Source organism: Triturus cristatus, chromosome 3_1 (genome assembly GCF_964204655.1).
Source record: "Triturus cristatus chromosome 3_1, aTriCri1.1, whole genome shotgun sequence".
Taxonomy (NCBI): domain Eukaryota; kingdom Metazoa; phylum Chordata; class Amphibia; order Caudata; family Salamandridae; genus Triturus; species Triturus cristatus.
The window spans coordinates 921,158,954-921,184,467 of NC_140583.1; the positions used below are offsets into that span (position 1 = coordinate 921,158,954).

The 25,514-nt window shown below is 44.4% G+C and overlaps 1 protein-coding gene across 5 annotated transcripts in view; it reads right to left on the minus strand.

Annotated features, from left to right (window-relative positions):
- Positions 1 to 25,514, minus strand: part of PKP4 (plakophilin 4) — a 693,496-nt gene that overhangs the window by 233,369 nt on the left and 434,613 nt on the right. For 3 of the 5 annotated variants that reach the window (XM_085645509.1, XM_085645506.1, XM_085645507.1), the window contains 3 exons: positions 23,287 to 23,418; positions 22,998 to 23,185; positions 19,634 to 20,195 (listed from right to left, as the gene is read on the minus strand). In XM_085645509.1, the coding sequence (XP_085501635.1) occupies positions 19,634 to 20,195; positions 22,998 to 23,185; positions 23,287 to 23,418 (882 nt within the window). The remainder of the gene's footprint in view (positions 1 to 19,633; positions 20,196 to 22,997; positions 23,186 to 23,286; positions 23,419 to 25,514) is intronic. The other 2 variants (XM_085645508.1, XM_085645510.1) reach the window with 1 other exon arrangement.

Consider the following 25,514-nt stretch of genomic DNA (forward strand, 5'->3'; position numbering starts at 1 on the left):
GGTGGAGTTCTTGGCGAGAGGACTTTCGGACCACTCACCTTTGCGCCTCACGGTGAGCACACTGTCCACATCGGGAATGGAAACTTAATGCTTGGGATCTGAAAGACGCACAGATTGCAAAAGAACTTAGAACAGATACCAAGTTTAATTTTAAAGAAAATGTGGGGACGGTGGACTCGGCGGTCACACTGTGGGAAGCATACAAACCAGTACTACGGGACCGGGCACAAAATATCATTGCTCATAAACGGCGGAAGGATGATGAAGAGATCACCGAGATTGAGTCCCGACTCCTGCAGCTTGAAACAAGGGCTAATACAGGAGGGGATCCCTCCCTGTTGCGTAGTTTACAACTTCTTAGACAGGAATATCTCACGCTGGCCAGGAAAGATGCACAACATGCCATACAGGCATTACACAGGAGACTGTATGACATGGTAGATAAGACGGGCAGGTTGCTTGCCTGGCTCAGCAATAAAGTATTAGATAGCGGGTGGGTGACACAGATACGGAAGGAGGACGGACAGATCCACGATACCCCAGTGGAAATAGCTAACGCTTTTGCAGATTATTACGAGGCCTTTATACACAGGGCGTCTTGGCTGACACTACGCACATACGGGATTATCTGCAGAAGATACAGCTCCCCAGACTAGAGGAAGAGGACCTACAATCCCTAGACAGTAAGATTACGAAAGAGGAAATCATGACGCCCATGGATCAGTTAATAACTGGGAAGGCTCCTGGACCGAACGGGCTCCCCCCGGAATTCTTAAAGCAACATGCGACTCTCTTTTGCTTGCACCTCCTCCAGCTCTACCTGGAGGCACACGAGGTGGGGAGCCTCCCCAGGGACTTGAGGGCTGCCACAATAGCGGTAATCCCTAAGAAAGACCGACCCCCAGACCGTTGTAGCTCTTATCGTCCTATCTCACTGATTAACTAAGAGACCAAAATACTTGCCAGGGTGTTAGCAAACAGGCTCACAGGGGTTGTCTCTGGTCTTATTCACAGAGACCAGTCAGGCTTCATGCCCCAAAGGTCGACAAGGCTTAATCTGAGACGGTTGCATAACTGGCTAGAAGTGGTGAGTAAGAGGGATGACCCACATGTAATTTTGTCCCTTGATGCCGAGAAGGCATTCGACACCGTACAATGGCCCTTTCTCATGTCTGTACTAGAGACGTTTGGCTTCGGACCAGAGCTCTTTGCCCTGGTACTGGCACTGGAACCACTCGCTTGTGTGATCCGTACGCACCCAGACGTAACAGGCTTTCAGATGGATGGGGTGACAGAGTCCGATGAGCGCATGTCCTTATATGCGGACGATATATTGTTGTATGTGACGCATCTGGATAACATGCTCCAAAGTATTATGAGGAGTTGTGAACTCTATGGCGCACAGGCGGGTTATAAGATTAACTGGGGAAAATCCTGCTTATATCAGACGGGTGGGGGTGACGGGTACACCATGGGTCCAAGTCAGCTTCAGATGACTCGAGAGGGCATTAAGTATTTAGGTATTTATGTAACAACAAACGCGAAGCTAGCACTGGATCACAATTTGTACAGGGTGCTGCAAGATTTTCGTGAGGACGTGGGAGGTCCCTGCCGCTGACCCCGCTAGGCAAGGCGGCCCTATACAAAATGATAGTGCTCCCCAAATTCCTTTACGTGCTACATAACACTTACCAGTTGATACAAGTGGAGGTGTTCAATAGAATTGACGAAGTACTATGGACGTTCCTCTGGGACAGACGGCCGCCGAGGGTAGCACTGGCGACGTTGCAGCGTAATCAATATAATGGCATTATGTCCTTGCCAGACCTTCAGGCGTATTATTTGGCATCCCATCTAATAGTAGTGAATGACTGGGAGCATATAGCGAGGGATCACCCCACATACGCTTTAGAGCTAGCACAATTCATTAACCACCCATACACACATTCCATATATGGGGGGGGGGGGGCTACACAGCTCCTCACGGCAACGCGGATCGTCCTAGTAGCATGGAAACAGGCGGAAAGACAGATGAAATGGGGTGGAAGGATTACTAGGGAAACCACGTTATGAGTGGGAAGTCGCCTGCCAGAAATTAGGAAGCTGCAAGGCTTTAGGAAATGGGACCTGTTAGGCATTTCACAACTTAAAGACATACTACACCATAAAGAGTTAGTCACTTTTGCACGTCTATAGACGGAATATGACATGAACTCGACTCAATACTACAAATATTTACAATTGAAACATGCCTGGCAGGCGCAGGGCTTAGACACGGATGATATCCCTGAATACGCACCCTTAGAGAGACGACTCTTGATGGGAGAGATAGCAGAAAAAGCAGTCTCCTGGACGTATAGAACAATCAAACAACAAACCAGATACATTACAGAAGCTGCGAAGGAGATAGGAATCGGAAATGGGGGAGATGGATGATTTGGATTGGGAGATGGCATTGATGCACCCCCGCGAAGTTGCCATCGGACCCGCCTCAGGCTAATTCAATACAAATATTTACACAGGGCATACTACGATAGAGCGCGGTTGCACCACATTGGAAGGGCTGAAACACCCACATGCTTGCGTTGTCTAGGGTCGGAAAGTACATTTTATCATACGGTTTGGGAGTGCTCCGAGATTCAAAGGTATTGAATTACTCTGATGGGGGAGATGCAGAGTGTCCTGGGGGCGGAGATCTCACTCACCCCCTCGTTTGTCATATTGGTAATATCCTCAGATCTTGACCTCCCAAAGCCTGGGTTGGTCCTGCTGCAGCTGGGGTTGGTGGCCGCAAAACGGGACATAGCCAGGAAATGGGGGGCCGCTGAGGGACCATCTCTTGTTGAGTGGAGAAAGAGCATGGACATGTGTATGCTAGGTGAGAAGACAACATACAAGGCACAGGCTGTCCCAAAAAGTTATGGAAAATATGGAAGCCTTGGCTTGCACACTATGGACTCTCGCTCTCTGACTCACAATGATTACACAAGGCCGGATATGTGGTTTGAGGGGTGGGACGGGATACGCAATAATGCTCCGACACATGATAGCATTGTTTGATTCCTCTTTACTGCTGATTGGACACGCTGCTGCTGCTTATTGGAAAATGCTTATGTAGCTAATTGGTATTCATTGTTGTTGTTTTGCAATGAGAGAAAATGTCAATAAAAATATTTATTAAAAAAAACATTATTAAGGAGGAGTAAAGCAAAAAACATTTATCCTGGAGACTGTCACAAAGACAAGACAGAAGGGTTACTGTGTTTCTCACCAGGATGTTTGGTTTTACAAATTCAGTTATCTCTTCATTTTTAATATACAGTCATCACAATATAGCTTGCCAAATGACCTATGCAGGAAGGCTTTTAATACCATATTTCCCACTAGAAAATACAGTCATACAGTAATCTTGGCATAACTTGATATAGACTGACAACCTGTTTTGAGTTTAAAAAAAATCGCCCCTGCATACATTTTCAATTCACATATTTAAAGATGAACAATGTAGCTCCAAATGATTTGTGACAATAAAAAGGTTAATAGATGAGACATGACTGTAAACAACAAATACAATCTCTCATACAAAGCCAATTGTATGTGTTTTGGATACTGTTCTTTCGGATCCCATTATTTCTGGAGGTGTATAGTATACTTTCTGCGACTGTGTGTTGATTGCGAGAAGAAAACGGGCATCTCCACAGATTGATTAAGGTGAAAGGGGGAAATGACTTTAGGGAGGAATTTAGGATTAGTGCGGAGAACCACCTTATTGTGATGCATTTGTAAGAATGGTTCCTGAATAGTTCGGGCTTGTAGCTCACTAACTCTTCTTAGAGAAGTTATGGCAACTAGGAAAGCAACCTTCCATGTTAAGAATTGTAGCTCACATTTATGTAGAGGTTCAAAAGGAGGTCCCATTAGTCGTGTGAGAACAATATTTAAATTCCACACAGGTGAGGGTGGAACTCTGGGAGGAATTATCCTTTTGAGTCCTTCCATAAAGGCTTTGATGGCGGGTACTCTAAATAGTGATAAATGTTGTCTATTTTGTAGATATGCTGCTATAGCAGCAAGGTGTAGCCGAATAGACATATAGGCTAAGTTGCACCTTTGTAGGTGTAGTAGGTAGGTTATGATGTGTTGGATAGACACATCTAAGGGATTGATGGTATTGTTATGGCAATATATCTCAAATCGTTTCCACCTGGCTGCATAGCAGGCTCTAGTGGTAGGGTGTCTAGCCTCCTTAATGACGTTCATACAGTCAGGAGGAAGGTTAAGGTAACCGAATTCTAAGATTTCAGGAGCCAGATCGCAGGGTTGAGTTGAGCTGAGCTGGGTCCGGGTGTCTGATTTCTCCACGGTTCTGGGTTAAGAGGCGTGGTGAGAGGTGTAATCTTTGGTGCGGGATTACTGACAGTTCCAGCAGTGTGGTGTACCACGGTTGTCTGGCCCAAGTTGGAGCAACTAGAATAAGAGTCAGTGAGTGTTGCTGTAGTTTGCGCACCACTAGTGGTATGAGTGGGAGAGGCGGAAAGGCGTACGCAAATCTGCCTGACCAGTTCATCCATATTGCATTGCCTTTGGACAATGGGTGTGGGTATCTGGTGGCGAAGCTTGGGCATTTGGCGTTTTCGTGGGTGGCGAAGAGGTCTATCTGTGGTTGCCCCCACATTTGAAAGTATGGTTGAAGAACTTGTGGATGGAGTTCCCACTCGTGGATCTGTTGTGTTTGACGACTTAACAGATCTGCTATGGTGTTTTGGACTCCTGGAACGTGTTGGGCTAGGAGAAATATGTTCTGAGGTATAGCCCACCTCCATATGTTTTGTGCTAGCTGGGAGAGCTGAAGAGAGTGTGTCCCTCCTTGTTTTTGGATGTAGTACATGGCTGTCATGTTGTCCATGCGGACTAAGACAGCCTTGCCCGATATTTGTTTTTGAAATGCTTTTAAGGCTAGGAATATGGCTAGTAATTCCAGGTAATTGATGTGGAATAACTTCTGTTGAGGTGTCCACCTGCCTTGCATGGTGTGATGTAATAGGTGAGCTCCCCAGCCGGAGAGCGATGCGTCCGCTGTCATGACAATCTGAGGAACTGGCTCTTGGAACGGTCGCCCTTTGGAAAGGTTTTTGGTGTTCCACCACTGCAGAGAGCGACGAGTGCGGCCGTCTACCAACACCAGATCTGTTAGCTGACCTTGAGCCTGGTTCCATTGGCGTGCTAAGCACTCTTGTATGGGACGCATCTGGAGTCTTGCGTGAGGCACTATGAATATGCAAGAGGCCATCATCCCTATGAGCTGCATGAACACTCGAGCTGGGAGAGAGTGATGTGGCTGAAACTTGGGTAGGAGAGTGAGAATGCTTGCTATCCTTGCTGGACTGGGATAGACTAGCGCTTTTGAGGCGTTTATTGTGGCGCCAAGGTACTGTTGTGTGTGATAGGGTTGCAGATGAGACTTGGTGTGGTTTACTGAGAACCCCAGGTCGTGGAGTAATTGGATAGTCGCGTGAGTGTGGTGAACACACTGGTTGTACGAGCTGGCTTTTATGAGCCAGTCGTTGAGGTATGGGAAGACGTGAATGTGTTGTCTTCTTAGATGGGCTGCGACTACTGCTAGGCACTTTGTGAATACCCGTGGTGCTGTTGTGACTCCGGAAGGGAGTACTTTGAATTGATAGTGCTGCCAGTCCACTACAAACCTGAGATATTTTCTGTGAGCAGCGTGTACGGGAATATGGAAATAGGCGTCCTTGAGATCTAAGGTGGCCAGGAAGTCGCCCTGTGAAAGTAGAGGGAGGACTTGCTGAAGTGTGACCATGTGGAAGTGGTCTGATTGTATGTACAGGTTTAGTGGCCTGAGGTCTACAATAGGTCTCAGAGAGCCATCCTTCTTTAGTATGAGAAAATACAGGGAGTAAACTCCAGAGTTTTGTTGGTGCAGGGGAACTAGTTCTATTGCACTTTTTTGTAGTAAGGAAATTACCTCTTGTTTGAGGAGTGACAAATGTTCTGCTGACAGTGGAGGCCGTTTGGGTGGGATGTTTTGGGGGGGTAGAGGTAAGTTCGAGACAGTAACCTGATTGCACTATTTGTCGCACCCACCTGTCTGTGGTGATGTTGGTCCAGACAGGAAGGAACTGCTGTAGTCTTCCCCCGACAGGAGTGGAATGGCCCGGGGGATTCGGAGGGAAGTCATTGGGCAGGGCTGGAGGCAGAGGGGGTGTTATTAGTCTTGCCTCTGCCCTTGTTATTGTTGCCTTGGTATCCTCCTCTGTGGTAACCTCTGGTGAAGGTGGATTGGGTGGGAGACTTGTAGGAGGTGGATGGGGTATCAGACGAGTATCCCCTGGAGTTGCCCCTGTAGGATGAGCGACGAAAAAAACGTCTGGGAGCTTGCGATTGCAAGGCTCCCATTGATTTGGCTGTATCTGTGTCCTTTTTCATCTTCTCAAGGGACGCATCAACATTAGGGCCAATAAGGTGTTGTTGGTCGAATGGTTGATTGAGGATAGAGCTTTGCACCTCAGGTTTAAACCCGGAAATGCGTAGCCACGCGTACCTGCGAAGAAGGACGCTTGTGTTCACTGCTCTGGATGCTGTATCTTCTACATTAAGAGCACACCGGAGAGAAGTGTATTAGGGCGTTGGCCTTATGTTTGTATTTGTCCGGGAGGTGTTGGAGTAGGGACTCTAACTCATCATAATGAGCCCTATTGTATCTGGCTAACAGAGCTTGAGTATTTGCAATGCGCCAAATAATAGCTGCCTGGGACGCTGTTCTTTTGCCAGAGGCGTCCAGTAGTTTAGACTCCTTGTCGGGCGGAGCTGCATCACCTGTTGTCTGCGAATTAGCCCTTTTCCTAGCATTTGAGACCACCATGGAGTCTAATGGAACAGGGCCCCTAATGTAAACTGGGTCTGTAGGGGCAGCTTTGTATTTTTTCTCAATTCTAGGATTGATGATTCTAGTCCTGACAGGGTCTTTAAATACTTCGGTAGCGTGTTTAATCACCCCTTTGAGCATGGGTAAAGTGGATGTGGACCTTTGGGTGGTATCGAAAGTGTACATTAAAAAATTGTCTTTGACCGGTTCTGTATGTAGGTCGACCCCGTGGTACTGGGCAGCCCGGTGTATTAGCTGATTAAACCCCATGGTATCTTCTGGTGGGGAAGGCCTAGAGGGGTAGATGTCCTCTTGTGGGACATTAGGCGTATTATAGTCATCCCAGGGGTCAGGGGAGCCTGGTGGACTGGGGTCATCTAGTGGCATGTTGTTGTCACCGTCCCCTGTGTCATATGTGTCGTCGTCATCTACCGGTGTAGGGGATGGCGTAGGAGAACGAGGTTGGGGAGGTGGAGGAGGAGGTGGAGAAGGTACCCTAAGAGGTGATGTGGCTATATCCCTCTTTTTAGGTGGTGGAGCTGGTGCAGGCATGTCCAGTGGTCTTTTTCTGGAACTGAGAGTCAATTGACCAGTTTTAGGATCTTTAGTTAAAAAATGTTGTTGATGGTCTGGTTGAAAAAGCTCTTCTGAAGAAGGTTGGGTGTTCGGTGTCGACATCGAGGGCTTTTTCGGTGCTGGCTGCGGAGCGATTTTGGGCTTTGAGCCATGCGATTTGTCAGTCTCTGTGTGCTTCTTTGGTGTCAATGCTTTTTTCGGCTCCGAAGAGCGTGTGTCCGAACCTTTGGGGAGTGGCTTCTTCGTCGGCTCAGAGTATTTTTTCGGTGCCGGGGAGTCACTGGTTGGAGTCTTCGGTGCAGAGGGCTTCGGGGTGCAAGTGCCGGTCAGCCCAGAGGAGGGGTGCGGCTTCTTTTTCGGTGCCGATGATTGGGTTTGGGCACCGGTGGCAGGCAGACTCGAGCCAGTCACCGGAAGGCTTGGTAGGCTTCTTTGTCGGGCCGGAGGGCGGGGCATGGGAAGCAGTGTGTCGGTGTGCACCTGAGCTCAAAGGCGAAGGTGTGACCGAAGCCTTTGTTGTTGTAGGGAGTGGGTCAGGGTCAACGTCTTTACTTTACGACCCGTTGAGCTGGAGTCACTTCTTCGACGTCGGAGTCATCTGCTTCGGAGGCGCTGATGAGCTCTTCTTCGACCCGCTCCTCTGGCACATCGACGCCCTCCAGGAAGATGTCGTCGGGGATCGAATTCGACAAGCGAGCCATGGTCCTTCGAGCTCGTCGATCCCGGATGGTCCTCTTCAAGGGGAAGGAGGCACAAGCGGGACAGTCTCTGGCCTTGTGCTCGGGAGAGAGGCAGAAGTTACACACCTCATGCAGATCGGTGTGGGGAAACTTCGACCCACATCGAGGACACTTTTTGAAAGGCGTCCTTTCCATGAGCCAGATGCCAAGGCTCGGGTCGGCCCGAAGGCCTTCTTCGACGACCGGAATCGAAGACTGGTAGAGATGCGTGCTAATTAGGGTTCGCGTTCGAGACAATACCGTCGAAAGGGTGAAGGATTGCGCGTCGAGACAGGAATTGGTAACGGTTCCGAACTGGAGTGCGAGAGACACATCCGAACCCGATGGCGGAAAAAAACAATCTGAGGATGGAGCCGATGCCCATGCGCACTATGATCCTAAGGAGGAGTCACATACCTCATGACTTCCAAAGACTTTCCAGTACAAAAACAAGTGCAAACATTCAGACCCAACACCAGACGGCGATCTATGCATAGTGTGTAATCTGCAGCTCATATGCCTCGAACACTGACTTTCTTCCACCTCGTTTGTTCAGTTAGAAAATTATAGTTGAGCTGTCAATCAAAAGCTGACCATCCTGCTCTGCGTCTGAGGCTGAAGCTATTTCACAGACAGGCCTACTGACTGCAACATAATGATATTTTACTATTGGGATTGCTTCAGGCCATTGCCATTTCATTTCAAATATTCACTAAGCACCCATCACCCCACAGTGGTTGGGAAACATCTTTAATAATAGCCAATATGAGAGCTGTATCTGTGAAGACCCTGCTGACTAAGGAATAAGTGTCCATCAGTGTAGGTGGATGTCTCTTCTCTGCACCACAGTCACTAGAACCCTGAAGTGCCTGAATGCCTCTGACCACAGACTGTTAAGCCATTTCTGAAGGGGTCTCATATGAATGCATGATGACATAATTTCAAACTAATTCATCAGTTTTCTCCATCAGAGACTGTGAAGTTTATTAAAGAAGATTTGTGTTCTGAAATGCAAGACATTTTTCCAGATTTAGAGCTGCCATCCCCTTCACAGTAAAGATATCTTTCGCCAGAATGTATCTTTGTGAAAGAGGGATGGGCATAACCTTTGTAAAGTGACTGAAGCGCTAAATATAAACAAGGACATCCGATGGTCAGTCCAGATTGGTTCTTGCTCCTAAACCGTTCATAGATAAGATCCATTCTCTTTCTTGGGGTTTCTACAATGCTGTTTGAAACAGGACTGGGGCAATTTAAATGTTATACTACCATATATCTATACCATAGTACAGAAGAGTAAAGCAGAGTAAGTAGAGGATAATGCCTGCTAGAACCACTTTTACCAATGCTTCTTGGGAAATGCATAAAGGTCTAGAGATTCTTCAAAGCATACTACTGTGATCTTCAATTTCTAACTTTTATTAGTACTGAATATTTCTCAAGGTTGATATTCAATCTACGTCAATACATTTGCTTTATCAATCTTAATTCAATGAGCCATGTTTAGCACAGCAACGACTAGAGTCTGCTCAAAGATGCATATTTTGTGTCCTGGGGAAGCCAATTTGATTCAGCTTCAAGGATTTTGGCACTGAAATAGTGTGTGTGTTTATCTCTGTCACTTTAAAAAAAATACTTTATGTATCAATGCACTCAGAGTGGGTGCGCCAGACTTTTGGATGTACGGCAGGGCCAAAAGGACCTGTGGAACAAATTTGTAAGAATTTTAAGAATTCCTCATCCTACAACTCAACAACTTGGAGACTCCACAAGCTAGCTATATATGATTGCTAGCTGCAACCAGACCCAGAACCAATCCAAACAGACACTGTAGTCATTTTTTACAGGCTGTAACTGCCAGATTTGGAAGTTCAAGCGAACTGCTGAGGTGGAAACTCTGTTCACAAAAGAGTTGAGTTGCTACTTCTTCACTTCCATAAGCAAGAGTGGAAAAAAAACAATCTGCAAATAGTATCTCTGTAAGGGCCAACATACGTTTTGGGTGACATTATCCTAAGTCATCCTGCCACCGTATATGGTTGAAACCCAAAAAGCTTAATTCAGGTAAATAGGATGCTTTCCCTGTCCCAACCACTGTCTCTGTAATAAGTCTACCAAATTAATGTTCCTCTTGGGCCAACTAGAGTCAAGCTTTGGCTGTGAAAAGAGCCACAATCCGGAGATTTTAGTGCTACGTTATAAGATGACTCTTTGGCTACCGTTTAAATTCATTCAGTAAACTAGGAAGATGGATATGGCTTGACCGAGAATTCCATACCTTGGGGGCTTTTCCAGAGAAAAGGCGCTCTAAGGTGAAATGTTTTTCAAAGATCTGGATCTCTGAATGCAGAAGCACTTTGCTTCTGGAAGAACTGTTCCTTCCAGATAGGCTACTTTTGTATGCAGGTCTTCCAAAGGGCCTTGTTGCAATGCCTTGTATGTAATAGAGGCTTTCTTAAATGTACTGCAAAGTTTAACGGTAGGCCTTTTAGGATTACCATGGCTGGTGTAATACAAGCACATTTCTTGACACCAAAATTGCAAATTTTTATTTTCTTTGGGCCAGAAATTTTTCCTGTTTCTTAAAATAAAAAATAAAAATTAAGCACTGGGTGCAAACATGGGTTATTTTCAGAAGATCTATAAAAGAGCCTTTTCAAAGAATGCATTTATAATGTTAAGTCAGAGAAAAGATGAGGCATCTATCTAGGTAGGCCTTTGCAATATGACAACAAATTATTATTGTGACAGTGAGAAGAATATATCCATGGAATGTATTAATTTCACCACACTGGACCTAGATCAATACACTGAAAAGGCAAACTATCAAATTCAAAACAAGGTTGTTTGCAATTTAGATGCTTTCATTCCTTAATGAATGTTCTTAATTTTCAGACCCTTCTCCCCTTATCTCCGACCAATCCCTACAGGGGCCATCTGAGCGAGGTTTGGTCACAGGCCTGACCTGGCCCTGCAGCTAACCCCACATTGCACGGCCAAAATGCATGCGCAGTAGTGGAGCTGGCTGCAGGTTGCCTAAGGGGGTTGGGTGTATGCTCAAGTTTGAATACAAGCAAAAATCCCTGGCAATTCACTGGAAATAAATTGATGTTATAGTGAGGAGCTGAAATTAGATAAAAACTAACGTTTAGAACATCTCCCAAAAAAGCACACTGAAATTCACAAGTTATAGTTTACTGAGCTAACTATAACTTGTGTGTCTCCTATTCAGTACGACTTAAGACCTTGCATATTACATCACTCATGACATGTTAAATGACATCACTGATGACACCTCAAATGACATAATTGAGGACGTCACTGATTACATCATCCAGCCATTGTGACAGTGTTCTACAGACTTTGTGGACTTGAAGTAATTCAACACGCTACACCCGTGGTCAATATTCTATCACCAAACATGTTATAATGGGCAAATCCTTCGAACACATACTGAACACACAGCGTATCTGTTTAGTCACCCACATCTGGTGCATGTGACTCTTTTCCTGGTATTTACCCATCTAATAAAGAAAATACCTCATACACCTTATTAGAGTCGCCCTTTTTTTCACCTTTGTACACCATCCAAAAAAGACTTTGCACTCTTGTCAGCCTGACGAGATTACCTTCTTACAGACTTCACATGAACGTTAATTTTAAGTCGAGGTTGGCAGGTATGCATTTGTCACTAAAAAAATCTTCTGTCTGCCCCTACAGACAACCCTGAGTAATTCAGTAAAATACACTTTACACATTCCTGAGATAGGCTCCATGGTATAAACGCCAGAGTGAGATAAGCCACTACATTCTACATGTCATCAGTCTGCAATACTTTGAAATCTTCAGCAAAGCTCTGGAAATAAATGCACACACCTTATAAATGTCCTTGTTACATAGAATTTGTCTACAGCACTGTTTTACAAATATTTTATAGGGGCACATGCACAGAATTGCACTGGTAGTTCATCAACTAGAGCTTTGGCCTGTCTCACAGACGTTTTTGCAACAGGCTTTGGCTTTAAGCCACAACCTATTTTAAAACATACGTCTGCCATCCACATCAGGTGTGTTCAGCGTTCACCTCGTTTAACATGGACTACTACCTGCACCCCAAACTTTAATGACTTCTAAACGGTGCACCCTATAAGACTCAACATGCACAATCACACTTACCTCCAGGGTTTATGTTAATTCCATGTAATGCAATCACATGAGCACACACAGAAACTCTATGCTGTAAATGAGTGTGGTGTAATCAGTGGTGTTATCAGTAATGTCATCAACTATGCTATTTAACATGTCACGAGTGATGTAATATGAGAGGTCATAAGCAGGGCATCGCAGGGGAGCAAGTTACAGTTAGCTCAGTAAACTAACTTGTGAAATTCTGTCATGTTGTGGTTGTTAAACATTCGATTTTCATCTGATTTCAACACCTAAATAGAACATCACTAACTTTTTTTTTTCTTCAATTAACATATATTTGTTAATAGTCGAGTACACTGGCAACCCCAATCTTTACCCTCTTCCTCCAGCCTCCTTTCCGTCGCTACCCTCCCATGTTTTTGCTCCTTCTGTGCAACCATGTTCTTCCATGTTGCTTTTCAATGTTGTTGCACTCCCCCCCCATGCCTTCCTTGGCTATCCCAAGAAGTTAGTATAGAGAATGTTTCTTAAAGTTCCTCATTCTGGATGGTACCCGTCCCTGTATCTAAAACAGATCTGTTGCTCTTTCTATGATGACTTCGTTTTCAAAGTTTTGTTTTTGAATTGACTGAATAGATACTATAGGATGTGGCTTGTCGAGTAAGAGTCTATAGTATTATATGGGGAAATAATATTTATTCATTTTTATTTACCCTTTTTAATTAGCACTCGTGCACTACTGCAAGTGTCAGAACACTTTACACAGAACCTATTTGAGCTGAACACTAAGTACTAGAATCATGTGCGATAAGGAATTACATGCTAATAAAAAGAAATTCAGGCGCGGATTCTTAAGAAACCGAAAACATGCAATGTTAAATAGGAAGCAAAAAATAGAATTAGAGTGAAAGAGACCTGGTACAACAACAGACGTAGCTAATCTGCGCAGGTTTGTTATATCACTATTATTTTTCGCAGCACTAATCTATGCTTTCCTAGCGGTCTAGCCACTCTTGCTCCCCCTTGCTATCCAATTTGTGCCCTGAAAGAAGTTTGCATGCGAGGGGAAAAAAAGAGAGGTCTCCTACAGGGGTTATTTTAATAACACACCTGAATTAGCATTTGATAGACCTTTATTTACATGTGAATGTGCAATAAAGAATATATTACTGGTTTTATAAGGTGCAATTTCTGGATAGAAGTCATTATGCAGCATGTTTTATATCTAACATGTTTAGCATTTAATATTTATTTAATGGTTCCCAGATGAGATCCTGCTATAAGCGAGACCATCGAAGGCTTAGTACAGATTGTGCTCTCTGTTGAAATGGATGGCATAACCTTTCTGAGGCAAGTCATTTCATCTTTAAGCCCAGCCAGGCTTGGGATACTTGCATGCAAGCAGCAAACAGCAAATAGTTTCTCTAGAATATTGGTTTCTAATGAAAAAGTACAGTAATGTAATCTATCGGCATTCTTGCCTTTCTGGTCATCTCTAGTGCCTCTAGGCATACGTATGAGAAGGTGAAATGCAGAATAGAAAAAACACAATTTAACAGGCCATCTCCATCTTTGCACTCAGGATCTGGAATAACCTTTCAATATCCATGAGCCCTGCCCTGACCCTGTTTCAATTTAGGAAAGAGCTTAAAACACGCTCTATGAAGAACACTACACCACAATGCAGTTACAGCTCAATTTCACTCTTAGAAACCATTGACAGTTCAAATCATGTATGGATGCAAAGCCTCTAACTTTGTACTGTGCTCGGCTGCCTTTTGGTTAGGTGCACACTGTAAACAACTCATGTAAATCCCAACATTCAAGAAAAAAATCACTGGTGGCACATCCTTCTGTGTTCAAGCAGCCAAACTATGGAACTTCTTACCCCTAACATAAGATCCACGGATAACCACCTTATCTTCAGAAAACTACTCAAAAATGGGCTCTTGCCCACATAACCACCATACGCAAACAGAAATATACAGCATATCCCTCTGCATACAAGCATTTAATTGGACTATAGATATGTATAAGTGTATTGCTTTGTATAAACGTGTATAATAATTAGGTTTTAATTAAAATTAAATATCTGTTAGTTCTGCGTAACGAATGTAAATCTTACTGACAGTTAAATTAATCTATGTTTTTTATCATGTATATAAGTGACTGCGCAAATAAGTAAATCTGTTATAACTATTTCTCTGCAAGTGCTTCACTATTAAATTACAACAACAAAAATGAAAAAAAAAACAATTTGAAGTACAACACTTAAAAGCTGGAATTTACCAAATGCATCTTCAATCTACATACACTACCTCCTTATGTATCTACATATTTTTTACTTTTCTTCAAATTCTGCATATCCAAAGCACTACCCTTTTCCTCACTCTATACCTCTATCAATATATCCTCTACCTCCACTCTCTTATTCATCCCAAAACTTCCAGCTCCCCTTTAATCATTCCAAACCCCCTCCTACTGCTATGAACTAAAACAAACAAAAAAAGATTCTAGACCCTTCCCTCTTCTATCCCTCCACTATTCCTTCTCAATCCAAATAACTGACTAACATATCAACCACTCAAATTACTTTCATATTTCACTATAGTAATTCACCACTAATCCTTTTGATTTCCGGAGTAGCATGCTACTTGTCGAAAAAGTGCTTCAACACCTCATCAGGGGTAGCAAGCACCATATAAATGCAAACCTTATTATTCTGATAAGAGACTTCTAGCTGCAGATTCCTCACCTTTTAAATAGATACCAAAGGAGGCGGGCTCTGAATGGACTCAAACCCGAAAGTCCGGCAGGACTGAACAGGCAAAGCGCCCTACTCTGCAGACATGGCCATCCGAACAATAGTGCTTTGTGAACGTACGGAGGAACACCCACATAACAGCCTGGCATATGTCTAGGACAGGTATTTCACGTGAGAGTGCAGTAGTAGCAGGTTTGGCCTGGAAGCATGAGCACAGTCCTTTCGGAGGCTGAATTTCAGCCAGCGCACAAGGTTCATGACCCAACCTGCTGTGTTTCTTGTGGTACCACATGGCGGTGGCACTGTCCGTGAGCACTTGTACCAGCCACCCCTTGATGGATGGCAAGAAGGCTTTCAGCACCAAGCATATGACCCTCAGCCCCAGAAGGTGGATATGGAGTCAGGGCTCCACCGGAGATCAGAGGCGATCAGAAGCCTCAGATCTCCACCTCTCACAGGTGGTCACCAAAGACCAGAAGTGACGCGTCTGTTACCACTGTCAGCTCTGGATGGTGAAGGAGAACAGTTTGTCGCTGACCCAATCGCGGCCCAGTAGCCACCTCTGCAGATATTTCATAGTCTCCGCTGACATCTGAACATGGTGGGAGATGTCCCTTTCAAGTTTTGTCAACTGGGTCTTTAAATTGCGTGGCAGAGACTGCACATGCCACCTGACAAGCTTGACCAGGAAGCCATCAATTCTAGCCGCTCAGAGTTGACCTCAATGAAATGCAGGACTGAGGTTGAAAGATCAGGATCTTAGCCTGAATGTCTTGGACTCTCCTTCTCGGGGTAAAGCACGAAACCGAACTGTGTCCAGAATGGCTCATATGACTGGAGCATCTGAGAACGAGTCTGGTGTGACTTAAGCACATTTAAAGTGAGCACTAAAGAGGACAGGAAATTGCCGTAGTCTGGAGGTGGCGGATGACTGCCTGGGGTGAGCCTGCCTTTAACAGCCAAGGTAGGGGAAGACTGGCACCCCAGAATTCCGAAGGTGTGCTGCCACCACAGCCAGTACTTCATGATTGTCCGAGGGGCGCTGGTGAGGCCAAAGGAGAGCCTGGCGAACTGAAAATATTCCGCTCCCACCACGAACCGGGTACTTTTGTAAAAAGATTTTGCAAATCGTGAAATCCTGGAGGGTCTACATAATATGCATAAATATATGTGTCTAGAGATTCACAGCACTAACCTGCAGCAACTGTGGTGGAAAACGTCAGCAAAAATTCAAGTAAGCATTTAAAGTGAAGAACTGCATTTACCATCATGCAAAGGGGTGAACTTTGCTGGGAGGAAAAGCAGTGTGCACCCATTCCCCTTCTGTTTGAAGAGTAGACAAGACTTGGGCCAAGGTGAGCATTGTGACTTCTCCTTCCAGAAGAAGGCACTAATAGGATGCTTTTCGAGCATGCTGAAGAACTCCATTCCTCTTAGTCACCAGAAAGTAGCAAGAATAATGACCCCGCCGTAACTTCTGGGGCTGGCACCCTTTCGACAGCCCCTTTGATCAAAAGGGCCCGTCGCAAAATAGAGAGATGGTCCTCCATTAGTCGCTAGGTGGAAGGTGCGGCTGGGAAGCACGGAAGGGTAAGGCATAACCTTTGTGGCCGTTCTGCAGGACCCACCTATCTGACGTCATCGATTGCCAAGCCAGCCTGTATAGAACCAATGGATATGGCCTCCCACCGGGAATACTAAAAAGATTTGGCAGGTGGAGCTCCAAGCGTAGGGGGCGGTGGACTGAGCAGCATGCTGCCCTTGGCTGCAGGCACCCCAACCTCTCCCATGAAACTGTTGGGGTGGAACAGGCTTGTGGTAAGGGACACCTCAGCCATAGCTGCAAAAGGAATTTTGTCGAGGCTGTGTAGAGAGGCCCAGAGAGTGAGCAGTGGCCATACTCTCCTTGAGATGTTCATGGGCAGAGACATCCTTGTCTCCAAACAGGCGAGTCCCATCAAAGGTAAGGTCACATCCATCAGAGAAGACTGGGCGTCGCCAGAGAACCCAGTGAATGTAAGCCACACATGGCAATGAATAGCAATGCTGGTGCCTGTGAACTGTCCAATGGAGTCTATGGTTTCCAACTCACAACAAATTGTGAACTTGCCGCATCTTGAATTGCCTGCAAAAGGACAGGGCAAAGGTCTTCTGGTAAATCAGGGAGAACTTGAGCCACCAATTCCCAGAGGGTATGAGTGTAACAACTTAACAAACAGAAGACATTGATTGACCATGAGCCCAAACTGGCTGAGCAAAAAAGGTGCTTCACAAATGTCTCCATTTGCTTTGATTCCTTATCATGGGGAGAGGTAGAGAAATTGTTGGGGTTGGGCCGGGTGGGTGAAGGCTGCACCAAGATACTCTCTGGAGAAGGGTGTTGCGACAAAAAGGCCTGGTCGCCTGGAGCAGGGCAATGGCACCTGGTGACTTGCCTGTTAACTGGGGGACCAGTGCAAAGCTTGGCTTGAGCCACTAAGTGGGTTTTAGTCAGGGCCTCATTGAAAGGGAGAAGGGGCTCAGAAGCAGTCTGGTCCACTTGCAGGAAATCAGTTAATAAATGTATTTTTACCTCCTTGTTGGGTAGCTGAAAGTCAGGGACTTCAGCTGCCCTACACAATCATAGCTTAGGAGGTAGATTCTTCAGTGTCTGGGCCGAGAGGGGAGAAAAGGGCTGCTTGTGGGGTGGTATTGAGCCCACTAACCTCCTGCACGTCCTCATACCAATTGTTCTTTTGAAAGGGCTAAGCGAACTCATCACCCTGGTCATAGCTGCTGTAGGAGTCGGTCCCAAAAAGGGAATGCAAAGAATCTTGCTTGCCTTTTATTAATGTACGTGAGTAAAGTCAGATTTGACTGCAAAGGTCGAATTCGGACCGGCATCAATTTGTCATTTGAGGGGAAAATCTGGGCCACCTCTTCAGGTGGCGAGGTCAGCATTCACATGGACATACCTGGGGCCTGCCATGGGTACGGACTCTGAGAGCATCGTTGGTACTGGAGATGAGGGCAGAAGTGGTTTGGAGGGTCTAGCTGGTGAGGAGGGCAAATTAATCGGCGATAGTGCAGTTGTAAGGTCTTTCGGATGCATAGGGACCAAAGTCAGACCAAAGGGAGTCGGCAAAGAGCCGGAGCATAACTGTGTGGAACTCTTCAATCTGGCGTGGCACTGCTGAAGGTGCCCAATCTCTGCTTGTGCCAGAATCAGCTACAGAAATGGCTCCGAAGTCAGCAGACTTCAAGGGCTAGACGGTTGGCCCTAACCTCGCACTTCATTTGGGGAGTGGGAATGGCATGACGGATTTGGAGAGAGACAATTACAGGCCTCCAAAGTGGTTCCGTAGACTCCAGGAAAGGAAGCAGGACTGGGAATCGAGCCTTGGCTTTGGAGCTGGAGTTAGAGCGGTACTGACGCTTCATCTACTTGAAGACAAAATTGTGCCTCATGTTCCTAAATGACCTTCGGGTTTACTAACACGCAGTCTCTGCATGTCTTGGAGTTTTATCTCAACCCAGACACCACAGGCAAACCTGGTAAGGATCTGTCACCGACATATGCTTGTGATAGTCCTTGCAGGGTTTAAAACCTGTAGTTTTAGGAGGTGACATCCCTTGCACACTAGAGGAATTTTTGAAAAAAATTGTTAAGAATAATCTTAAAGGCGGGGCCTCAGAGTCATGTGAAGCTCCAGATCTGTTTCTGGTAGAGGAATGAAAGGAACTGATGTCAGCATGCAGGAGTGGAGCTTATATCCATGCACGTCACTTCCGGAGTGGAATGGCATAAGTGCAGAGCCACACAGCACCAACTTCCGATGCACAGAGGTACTATGGAAAGGTTTCTAGATCAAGTTGGACGCTTGGAAAATATTCAAAAGGTGAGGATCTGTGGATAGAAGGCAGAAACAGATTCACCAAACTATTTTTAAGCAAAGGTTTGCTGCGTGAGGATATGAAGCAGAGAACTGCTTTCAAGAAAGCAAGCAACAGCTGAACTTTGACCAAAAGAGGAACTAGGCCCACTGAAACAGTTGAACAAGAGGAACTTTAACATGAAATAAATCAAAACCTTCAATGTGGAATATCTATGATGGTGCAAGATCCACAAAGGTGCAAAAGTTGAAAGGAATAGTATCTCAGTAATCAGAAAAATTTCAATAATGCCAGATTTATTAGGAAAAGGAGGCACAGGAGGGAATACCTGGAGTAATCTTATCGAAAGGTTACATGATCCGAACTGTTTGTATAAGCCGTATCCAAAAAGTCCCAGGAGCTTGGGAAGAGATGGAGCTGGATATCAGTTAGGTTATTTACTATACTTACTGAACTCCAGAAGCTAAAGGGCAGCAACAAATCTAATACTCTGGATAGCAACACAGCGAATAGACTTAATGAGACATATCCCTGCAATGTTTCGAAACACAGTATATAAGGACTATGCGATCTAAAAATAAACAAAATTACATCGCACATTTTTCAACCTGCACGACTCAATACAACATGCTGCTGCTTTTTTAACATGAGCGTTATACTAACCTGTAAGGCTATCGGGACGAGATGGGACCATTCTTTCATAGATGTCATACTGTTGTTGTGCATATTGATCAATGTCATGAACAGGTCTCTGTAAAGTCCCCAAATGTTGAGGCACTGCAGTCATACCAGAGCGTTTGGGAGATGAAGATCCAACTTGGGCTTGAGATGGGTTATTTATGTTCTCTTGTGCATCACTTAAAGTAAGGGGTGAGCCAATTCTGCCAGATGACCCATATGTTTTGTACGGTGAGGTTATGCCACTGTTGCTACTTGACTGCCTTGTAGGGACAGAGCTAATCCGTCGCACAGCTGCTGGTGATCTTTGTGTAGTGTATGGAGATGCTGGTCGCTGAGCAGGTAACGTAGTGGAGGAAAATGCATTGGATGCATTAAGAGGTCGTGAATCTGTAACTGAAGAACCATATCCACTGCCTAGAGAAGTTCTCAATGATCCCCTTGATGGAGAAATCCCCGTACCCACAACATAGTTTGGAGATTGTGGTCTAGCTGGAACTGAACTCACACGTCTCATGGCTCGGCTGGCTGCAATATTCACCAATGGCTGTTAAAAAGAAATAGAACAAAAAACACAAAGAATGACTTCAAGTTTTAATGATTCCACACGTTAATTTAGCATTATAGATAAAAATAATCTTCCTTTACTTATATCTTCCATTCCCCTTTAATTACTATTCAAGCCTTAAAAATCTACTCAAAATTGGTAGGTTACGAAAACTAAATGCTACAACATTTTGTAATCTCATATCTTAGACCGCACGGCTATCACTCAAGCTGTAGAGAGCCCTTACTGACTAACAGAATAGTCATGGCACTTAAGTTACAGCAAACCTATAGGCTAAGACATCAGATCATAGTTATTTAGAGTAATTCCAATGTCATAAAAAAACTTTTCATAACAGAAGAAGAAATGTCACCACTTAAGTCATGACAGCCATAGCTGCAGTGCTTCTGAACACAGGAAATGATCTCACAAAATCAGTAGTACCCGTTCTTGAATCAACTTATCGTTCAAATCCCAGAAATATGTTGGTAATGTTCTAGTATTGTCATGGATCTAGATTCATTAACAAAGCAAACCTGCAGGTTTCTGACCTCGCATATGTGGAGATTATCGAATTTAAGCGATTCAAAATAATTTTTAAAGGTGTTCCTGGAAAGCTCCAACAATTGTCTCTTTTAAGGACTACTGATAGAAATCCATTGTGAATTTGTACCTATGACAACACAACGCCTGTTGTGCATGTGTAACTGCTAGGACAAGTGCTAAAGACAGTCAAATGTGCACAATTGTATTTTTTCTTCCCAGCAAACGTTTTTTGTTGTTTTTTTTTTTAAACTTTGAGAAATTCCTTTCTACCATTTCGAGGCTGGGAAGGAAGGAGTTGGTGAATGGCCACCAAAAAAGTAAGCCTTTGCATGCACAAATCTTCAGGGCATTTCTGCCTTGCAATGCCCACTTTCTACTTCGGGGAGTAGATTTACTGACACAAAACTTTTTGTATGCGTGCATGGAATCTTTTTTATAAATTTCAAACCATTTGTAATAAGGGCTATTTCAAGCGGATGCCAAACTGCTATCTATGGGCAAATATCTTTGTAATTATCCAGTCTACAAAATAAAGGCGTCTACCAGCAAACAAGCATTCGCAATGCAATGGGTCTCGCATTTGCGAGAGTTTACGCTATTGGCATTGTAAATGGCAATGAGTTTTATTCATTTGTTTTGATAATCAACACATGAATAAAAGGCATTGTCATTTACAATGCCAATAGCTAAAACTCTGAATGTTGCAGGAAAGCATGTCGTGCCTGCAGTAGGAGAAATTCATGAAAGAAAATAGTGCTTACAGACTAAATAAGACATACCGTATAACAGAAGTAAAAGGGCTAGTCCTCATGGGAGGTTACAAATCAAGACAAGGCAGTACTAAGGAGGAACTAAGAAGCCTGTTAACGAATCAGCATTTACAAATGTTAATGACATAAGCCAATAAAAAATGTGGGCGGAGCTTCAAGTCCATACTCTAATACAGCATGACTCGCAGAGCAGCGCATGCGCTGCCCAGGCTCGACCTTAAAAGCATACTTTGGAAGTCCAAGATGCACATATTGAGCACTATAACACAACACATTCAACACATCAAAGCTAATCTACCAATCCAGAAAGTCGAAAACATGGAAATTATCACTCAATAAAATGTTCAATGCCTCTTGTTCAGTTAGTCTTGCCAGTCACATAATCACACCATAAATCCATCAAGCAACAGACCACACAGCTTGCAGTTCTAATCAATGGTGCTCAACAGGTGCAGTACACATGTACTGCAGTTGCAGGCTAGTTAGTGTTTTCTATACAGGAGGGGCAAAAAGTGGGGCAGGGATGCAAGTCGTAGTCTGCATTTACTACCTGGAACCCCAAAACGTGAACTGCATGCAGACACCACCATTACAGCTTACCACACAGGTCTAACCAAACGCAGAGTACTGCCATAGGTCAAGCCCATGCTTACAACAGGTTGTGGTCATATTTACTAGACTTGTACAGCAGAGACAACAAGCGGACAAACTGAGAGGTCTAGTACACGAAGACAGCAGCCGCAGCCACTCTCCATGATTGTTTGGGATTTTTATTATTCTTTTACACATAATATCACGACAAACGCGTTAAATCTTTTGAAAAAGGTTAACTGAACAGATATTCAGCTTATCTCCCTACCACAGGGGATGTGCCAAGTAATATAAAAATATTAGACATTGCACAAAAAATTATCTGTTGAGATACCTTCAAGTAATGACATGAAATGTAAATGCCCGTAAAATTCCTTAGCTAAGGTTAGCTATGCAACCTTCAATCTGCAATGTAAAAAACAGTTCAAACTTCCCCAAATCCTCAAATCGAAGTAGTGAAGGAAGCATAACTTCCACCTACTCTTGCTTCAGGCAATGCTTATCCTCATAGCGCCTTTGATGACATCACTGATGGCATCCCAGTCTGAGCACTGGTCTTGAATCTCAGCAGTGCTGCATACTACATACTGATTTACCCATCCTAGTTTGATCAAAATCAGTACTGTTACGTTGGAAAAAATAAATAAAATAAATTATGTACCAGTCTGCAATAGAAAGAACCATAACTACTACAAGAGTGCTAAACACAAGATTTCAGACATTAAATGAAGTACTCCACGCATTAATATAAATCATAGTTACAGTTTTATCCAATTTGTCAATAAGTTAGAATAGTAGGGGGGGAGCGATACAAACATTCGAGTCGTTTACTGCAGTTAGGAGCTACAAGCCACAGCTGAGCACTGAAAAGATAAGGCAGCGACCATCACCGTACCTGCGTATAGGTTTGCCCCTCAGCTCTCGAGCTTCTCACAAGATGGTTGTTGGCAGACCCCAGGAATGTGTGCTGCGGCCTGTCAGTCTTTCCCGCGCTCTGGCTGTTATGGAAACTGTTTGCCTCTTGGTATCCGCTGTCAGAGTAAGAATTCATTTGTGTTGAGCTGCGGGAGTTGCCCAGTGATCCTGAAAAGAGAAAAGTAATGTGATAAAACTGTTTAATGAACACTTCCGGCGGCAACCAATCCAGGGAGCACATTCTAGTATTTAAAATGCATACAACAGACCCTCACTTTCGTGCAGAGATGTTTGTTCTGGCGAATACAACGTGGCAGCTTCTGGCTCAGATCGCATTAGGTACATATTGGGGTAGGCTCCGTCAGACAATCTGGGTTTACTGACACCAGTGGATGGCACATCTGGAATAGAAATGAGAGAAGCTACAGTGAGAAGAAATACTACTGTTAAATAATAAATACTGCGACAATGCCTCGGTTCAAATCAAAACAAAGCTCTAACAACTTAAGAAAGTCTACGCATGTCAACTGCAACAAATTTACCATGAAATAATCTCTTGAAATGGCACAAGTTAAAGGAAGTATATTGTCAACTTGAATATTTTAATTCTAGACGTTAAGAATATCAATTATCGCATTCTTTGACACACACCGCGCACCCATTGCACACATCACACATTAAGAAAACCATCTGTGTGGTATTCATATTGCCTGTACACCACATTCTGCTTAACCATTAACACTTGTTCTTACTGCTGGTTTATTAAACGGAGGCAATTCGGTCACTTCCTAATCCACACAAATACTGAAGAAAACAACTCGTTTATAGCTACATTAAAGTAGGCCTGTGTCAACGCAAAATAATGACAAAACAGTAAAAGCCCAAGAGACAGCAAAATGAATATACCGGCGATGGGAAGGATGGCAAATATTTCGAGAAAGCAAAACCGGATACCAATAACAGGTGAAAGAAATTCGTGATTCAAAGGTGATGGCATCACATCTACATATTAATTAAATCTTAATGTGCAATACAACAAATACATTTTTAAAAAATGAAGAGTGCACCACTGACCCCCGATCCTAGAATATGCTTATTGGGGCTAGGGAAAGACACCCTGACAAACAATAGGATCTACAACAATAGCCTTACTGTACACCAAAAGAGAGGCTGCCAAGTCCTGGGCAGGAGCAGCACACCTATGCAAGACAGCTGGTACGCAGATTTAAAATACATTAATGAACAACTTCAGCATATAAATAAACGATGCTCCGCTCCCCCTGCCTCGAAGATGTAAGGCTACCACTGAAAAGTTACTTGCTAATCTGGGGTGGGGCGTGGGATCCCCGGGGCTGTGGGACAGGATGTGTCGACTCAGACAACTGCCCCCACGGGCTGCTCCTATGACGCGCCTGAGTCTTTGCAAGTATGCTGTATAAAGTTAAATAACAATAATGAGTTGCGATCCAATGGCAAGTTTGGGTCACACACACACTCTTTGTGTTAGCCTAGAGTGGGCCACGAGCTTAGGCACACTTATGGCTGTAGCTGCTCTTGGCATCTGGAGCTGGTTATATGTAAACACTATCACACTGACCATGGCTGGCAATGGGTGGTCTGACTTACTGGGCCATTTAGGAATCCATACCTAGAATGGTTATAACTGCAGATATGCCATGGGATGGGCTACAATTTTGTTGTAATCTTCTCAAATTGTACTTCCATTTGACTCTTGCCGAATTTTGTTTGATAATCAATTATGTTGTACGTGAATGTAAAACAAATGTGGAAACTTGCATTGCACACACCAGTCTACCAAGCAAGGAAGTACTGTACTAACTGGGTGCAACAGTCAGAGTAAATGGGTTACAGGACAAGGAAGTGGGAAGAGCTGATGGTTGAAAAAAGTTCTCTTTAAGGAAGATTCGGTAATAATACAGTTTAGCATCAGGGGCAGCCCCGTTATTGTTTCGCTGTGGGGATTGACCCACCTGCAGCCACTGGAGAGTATGCCTTTGTGTCCCTCAAACCATAAACCCTGCCGAGTTGAGACTGAGCCCCTGAGGTGCCTTTCTTAAACTCTCTTCCTCACCAATTCACAGAAGCCATTATGACAGGAACAAGAGGGGAAAGGTGAACATCTTTTCCAGCCCTGCAGCAACATCCAGTAGTAGAAAGAGGAACCCAGGGTGTAAACCACCCGAGGTGCTCGATGTCACCTCACATGAGGGCCCTTCTTGGGTTATACAACATTTGAAAACTGACCTGCATGAGAGATCTGGCATGACGGAGCAAGTGATTACTGGTTTTGAGCAGTAACTAATGGGCCTGAGATCGAGGACGGAGTTAGACATGTTCTCAAGTTTACTTGGCAAGAGCTCTTCAACAATGTCTGGAACAAGAACCAGGTTGATTGAATGTGATGCCTTACATTGGGCTACCCACTACCGGTTGAGTGCCGGGACAGTGGAGCGACTGTTTACTCCACAGCTGATGC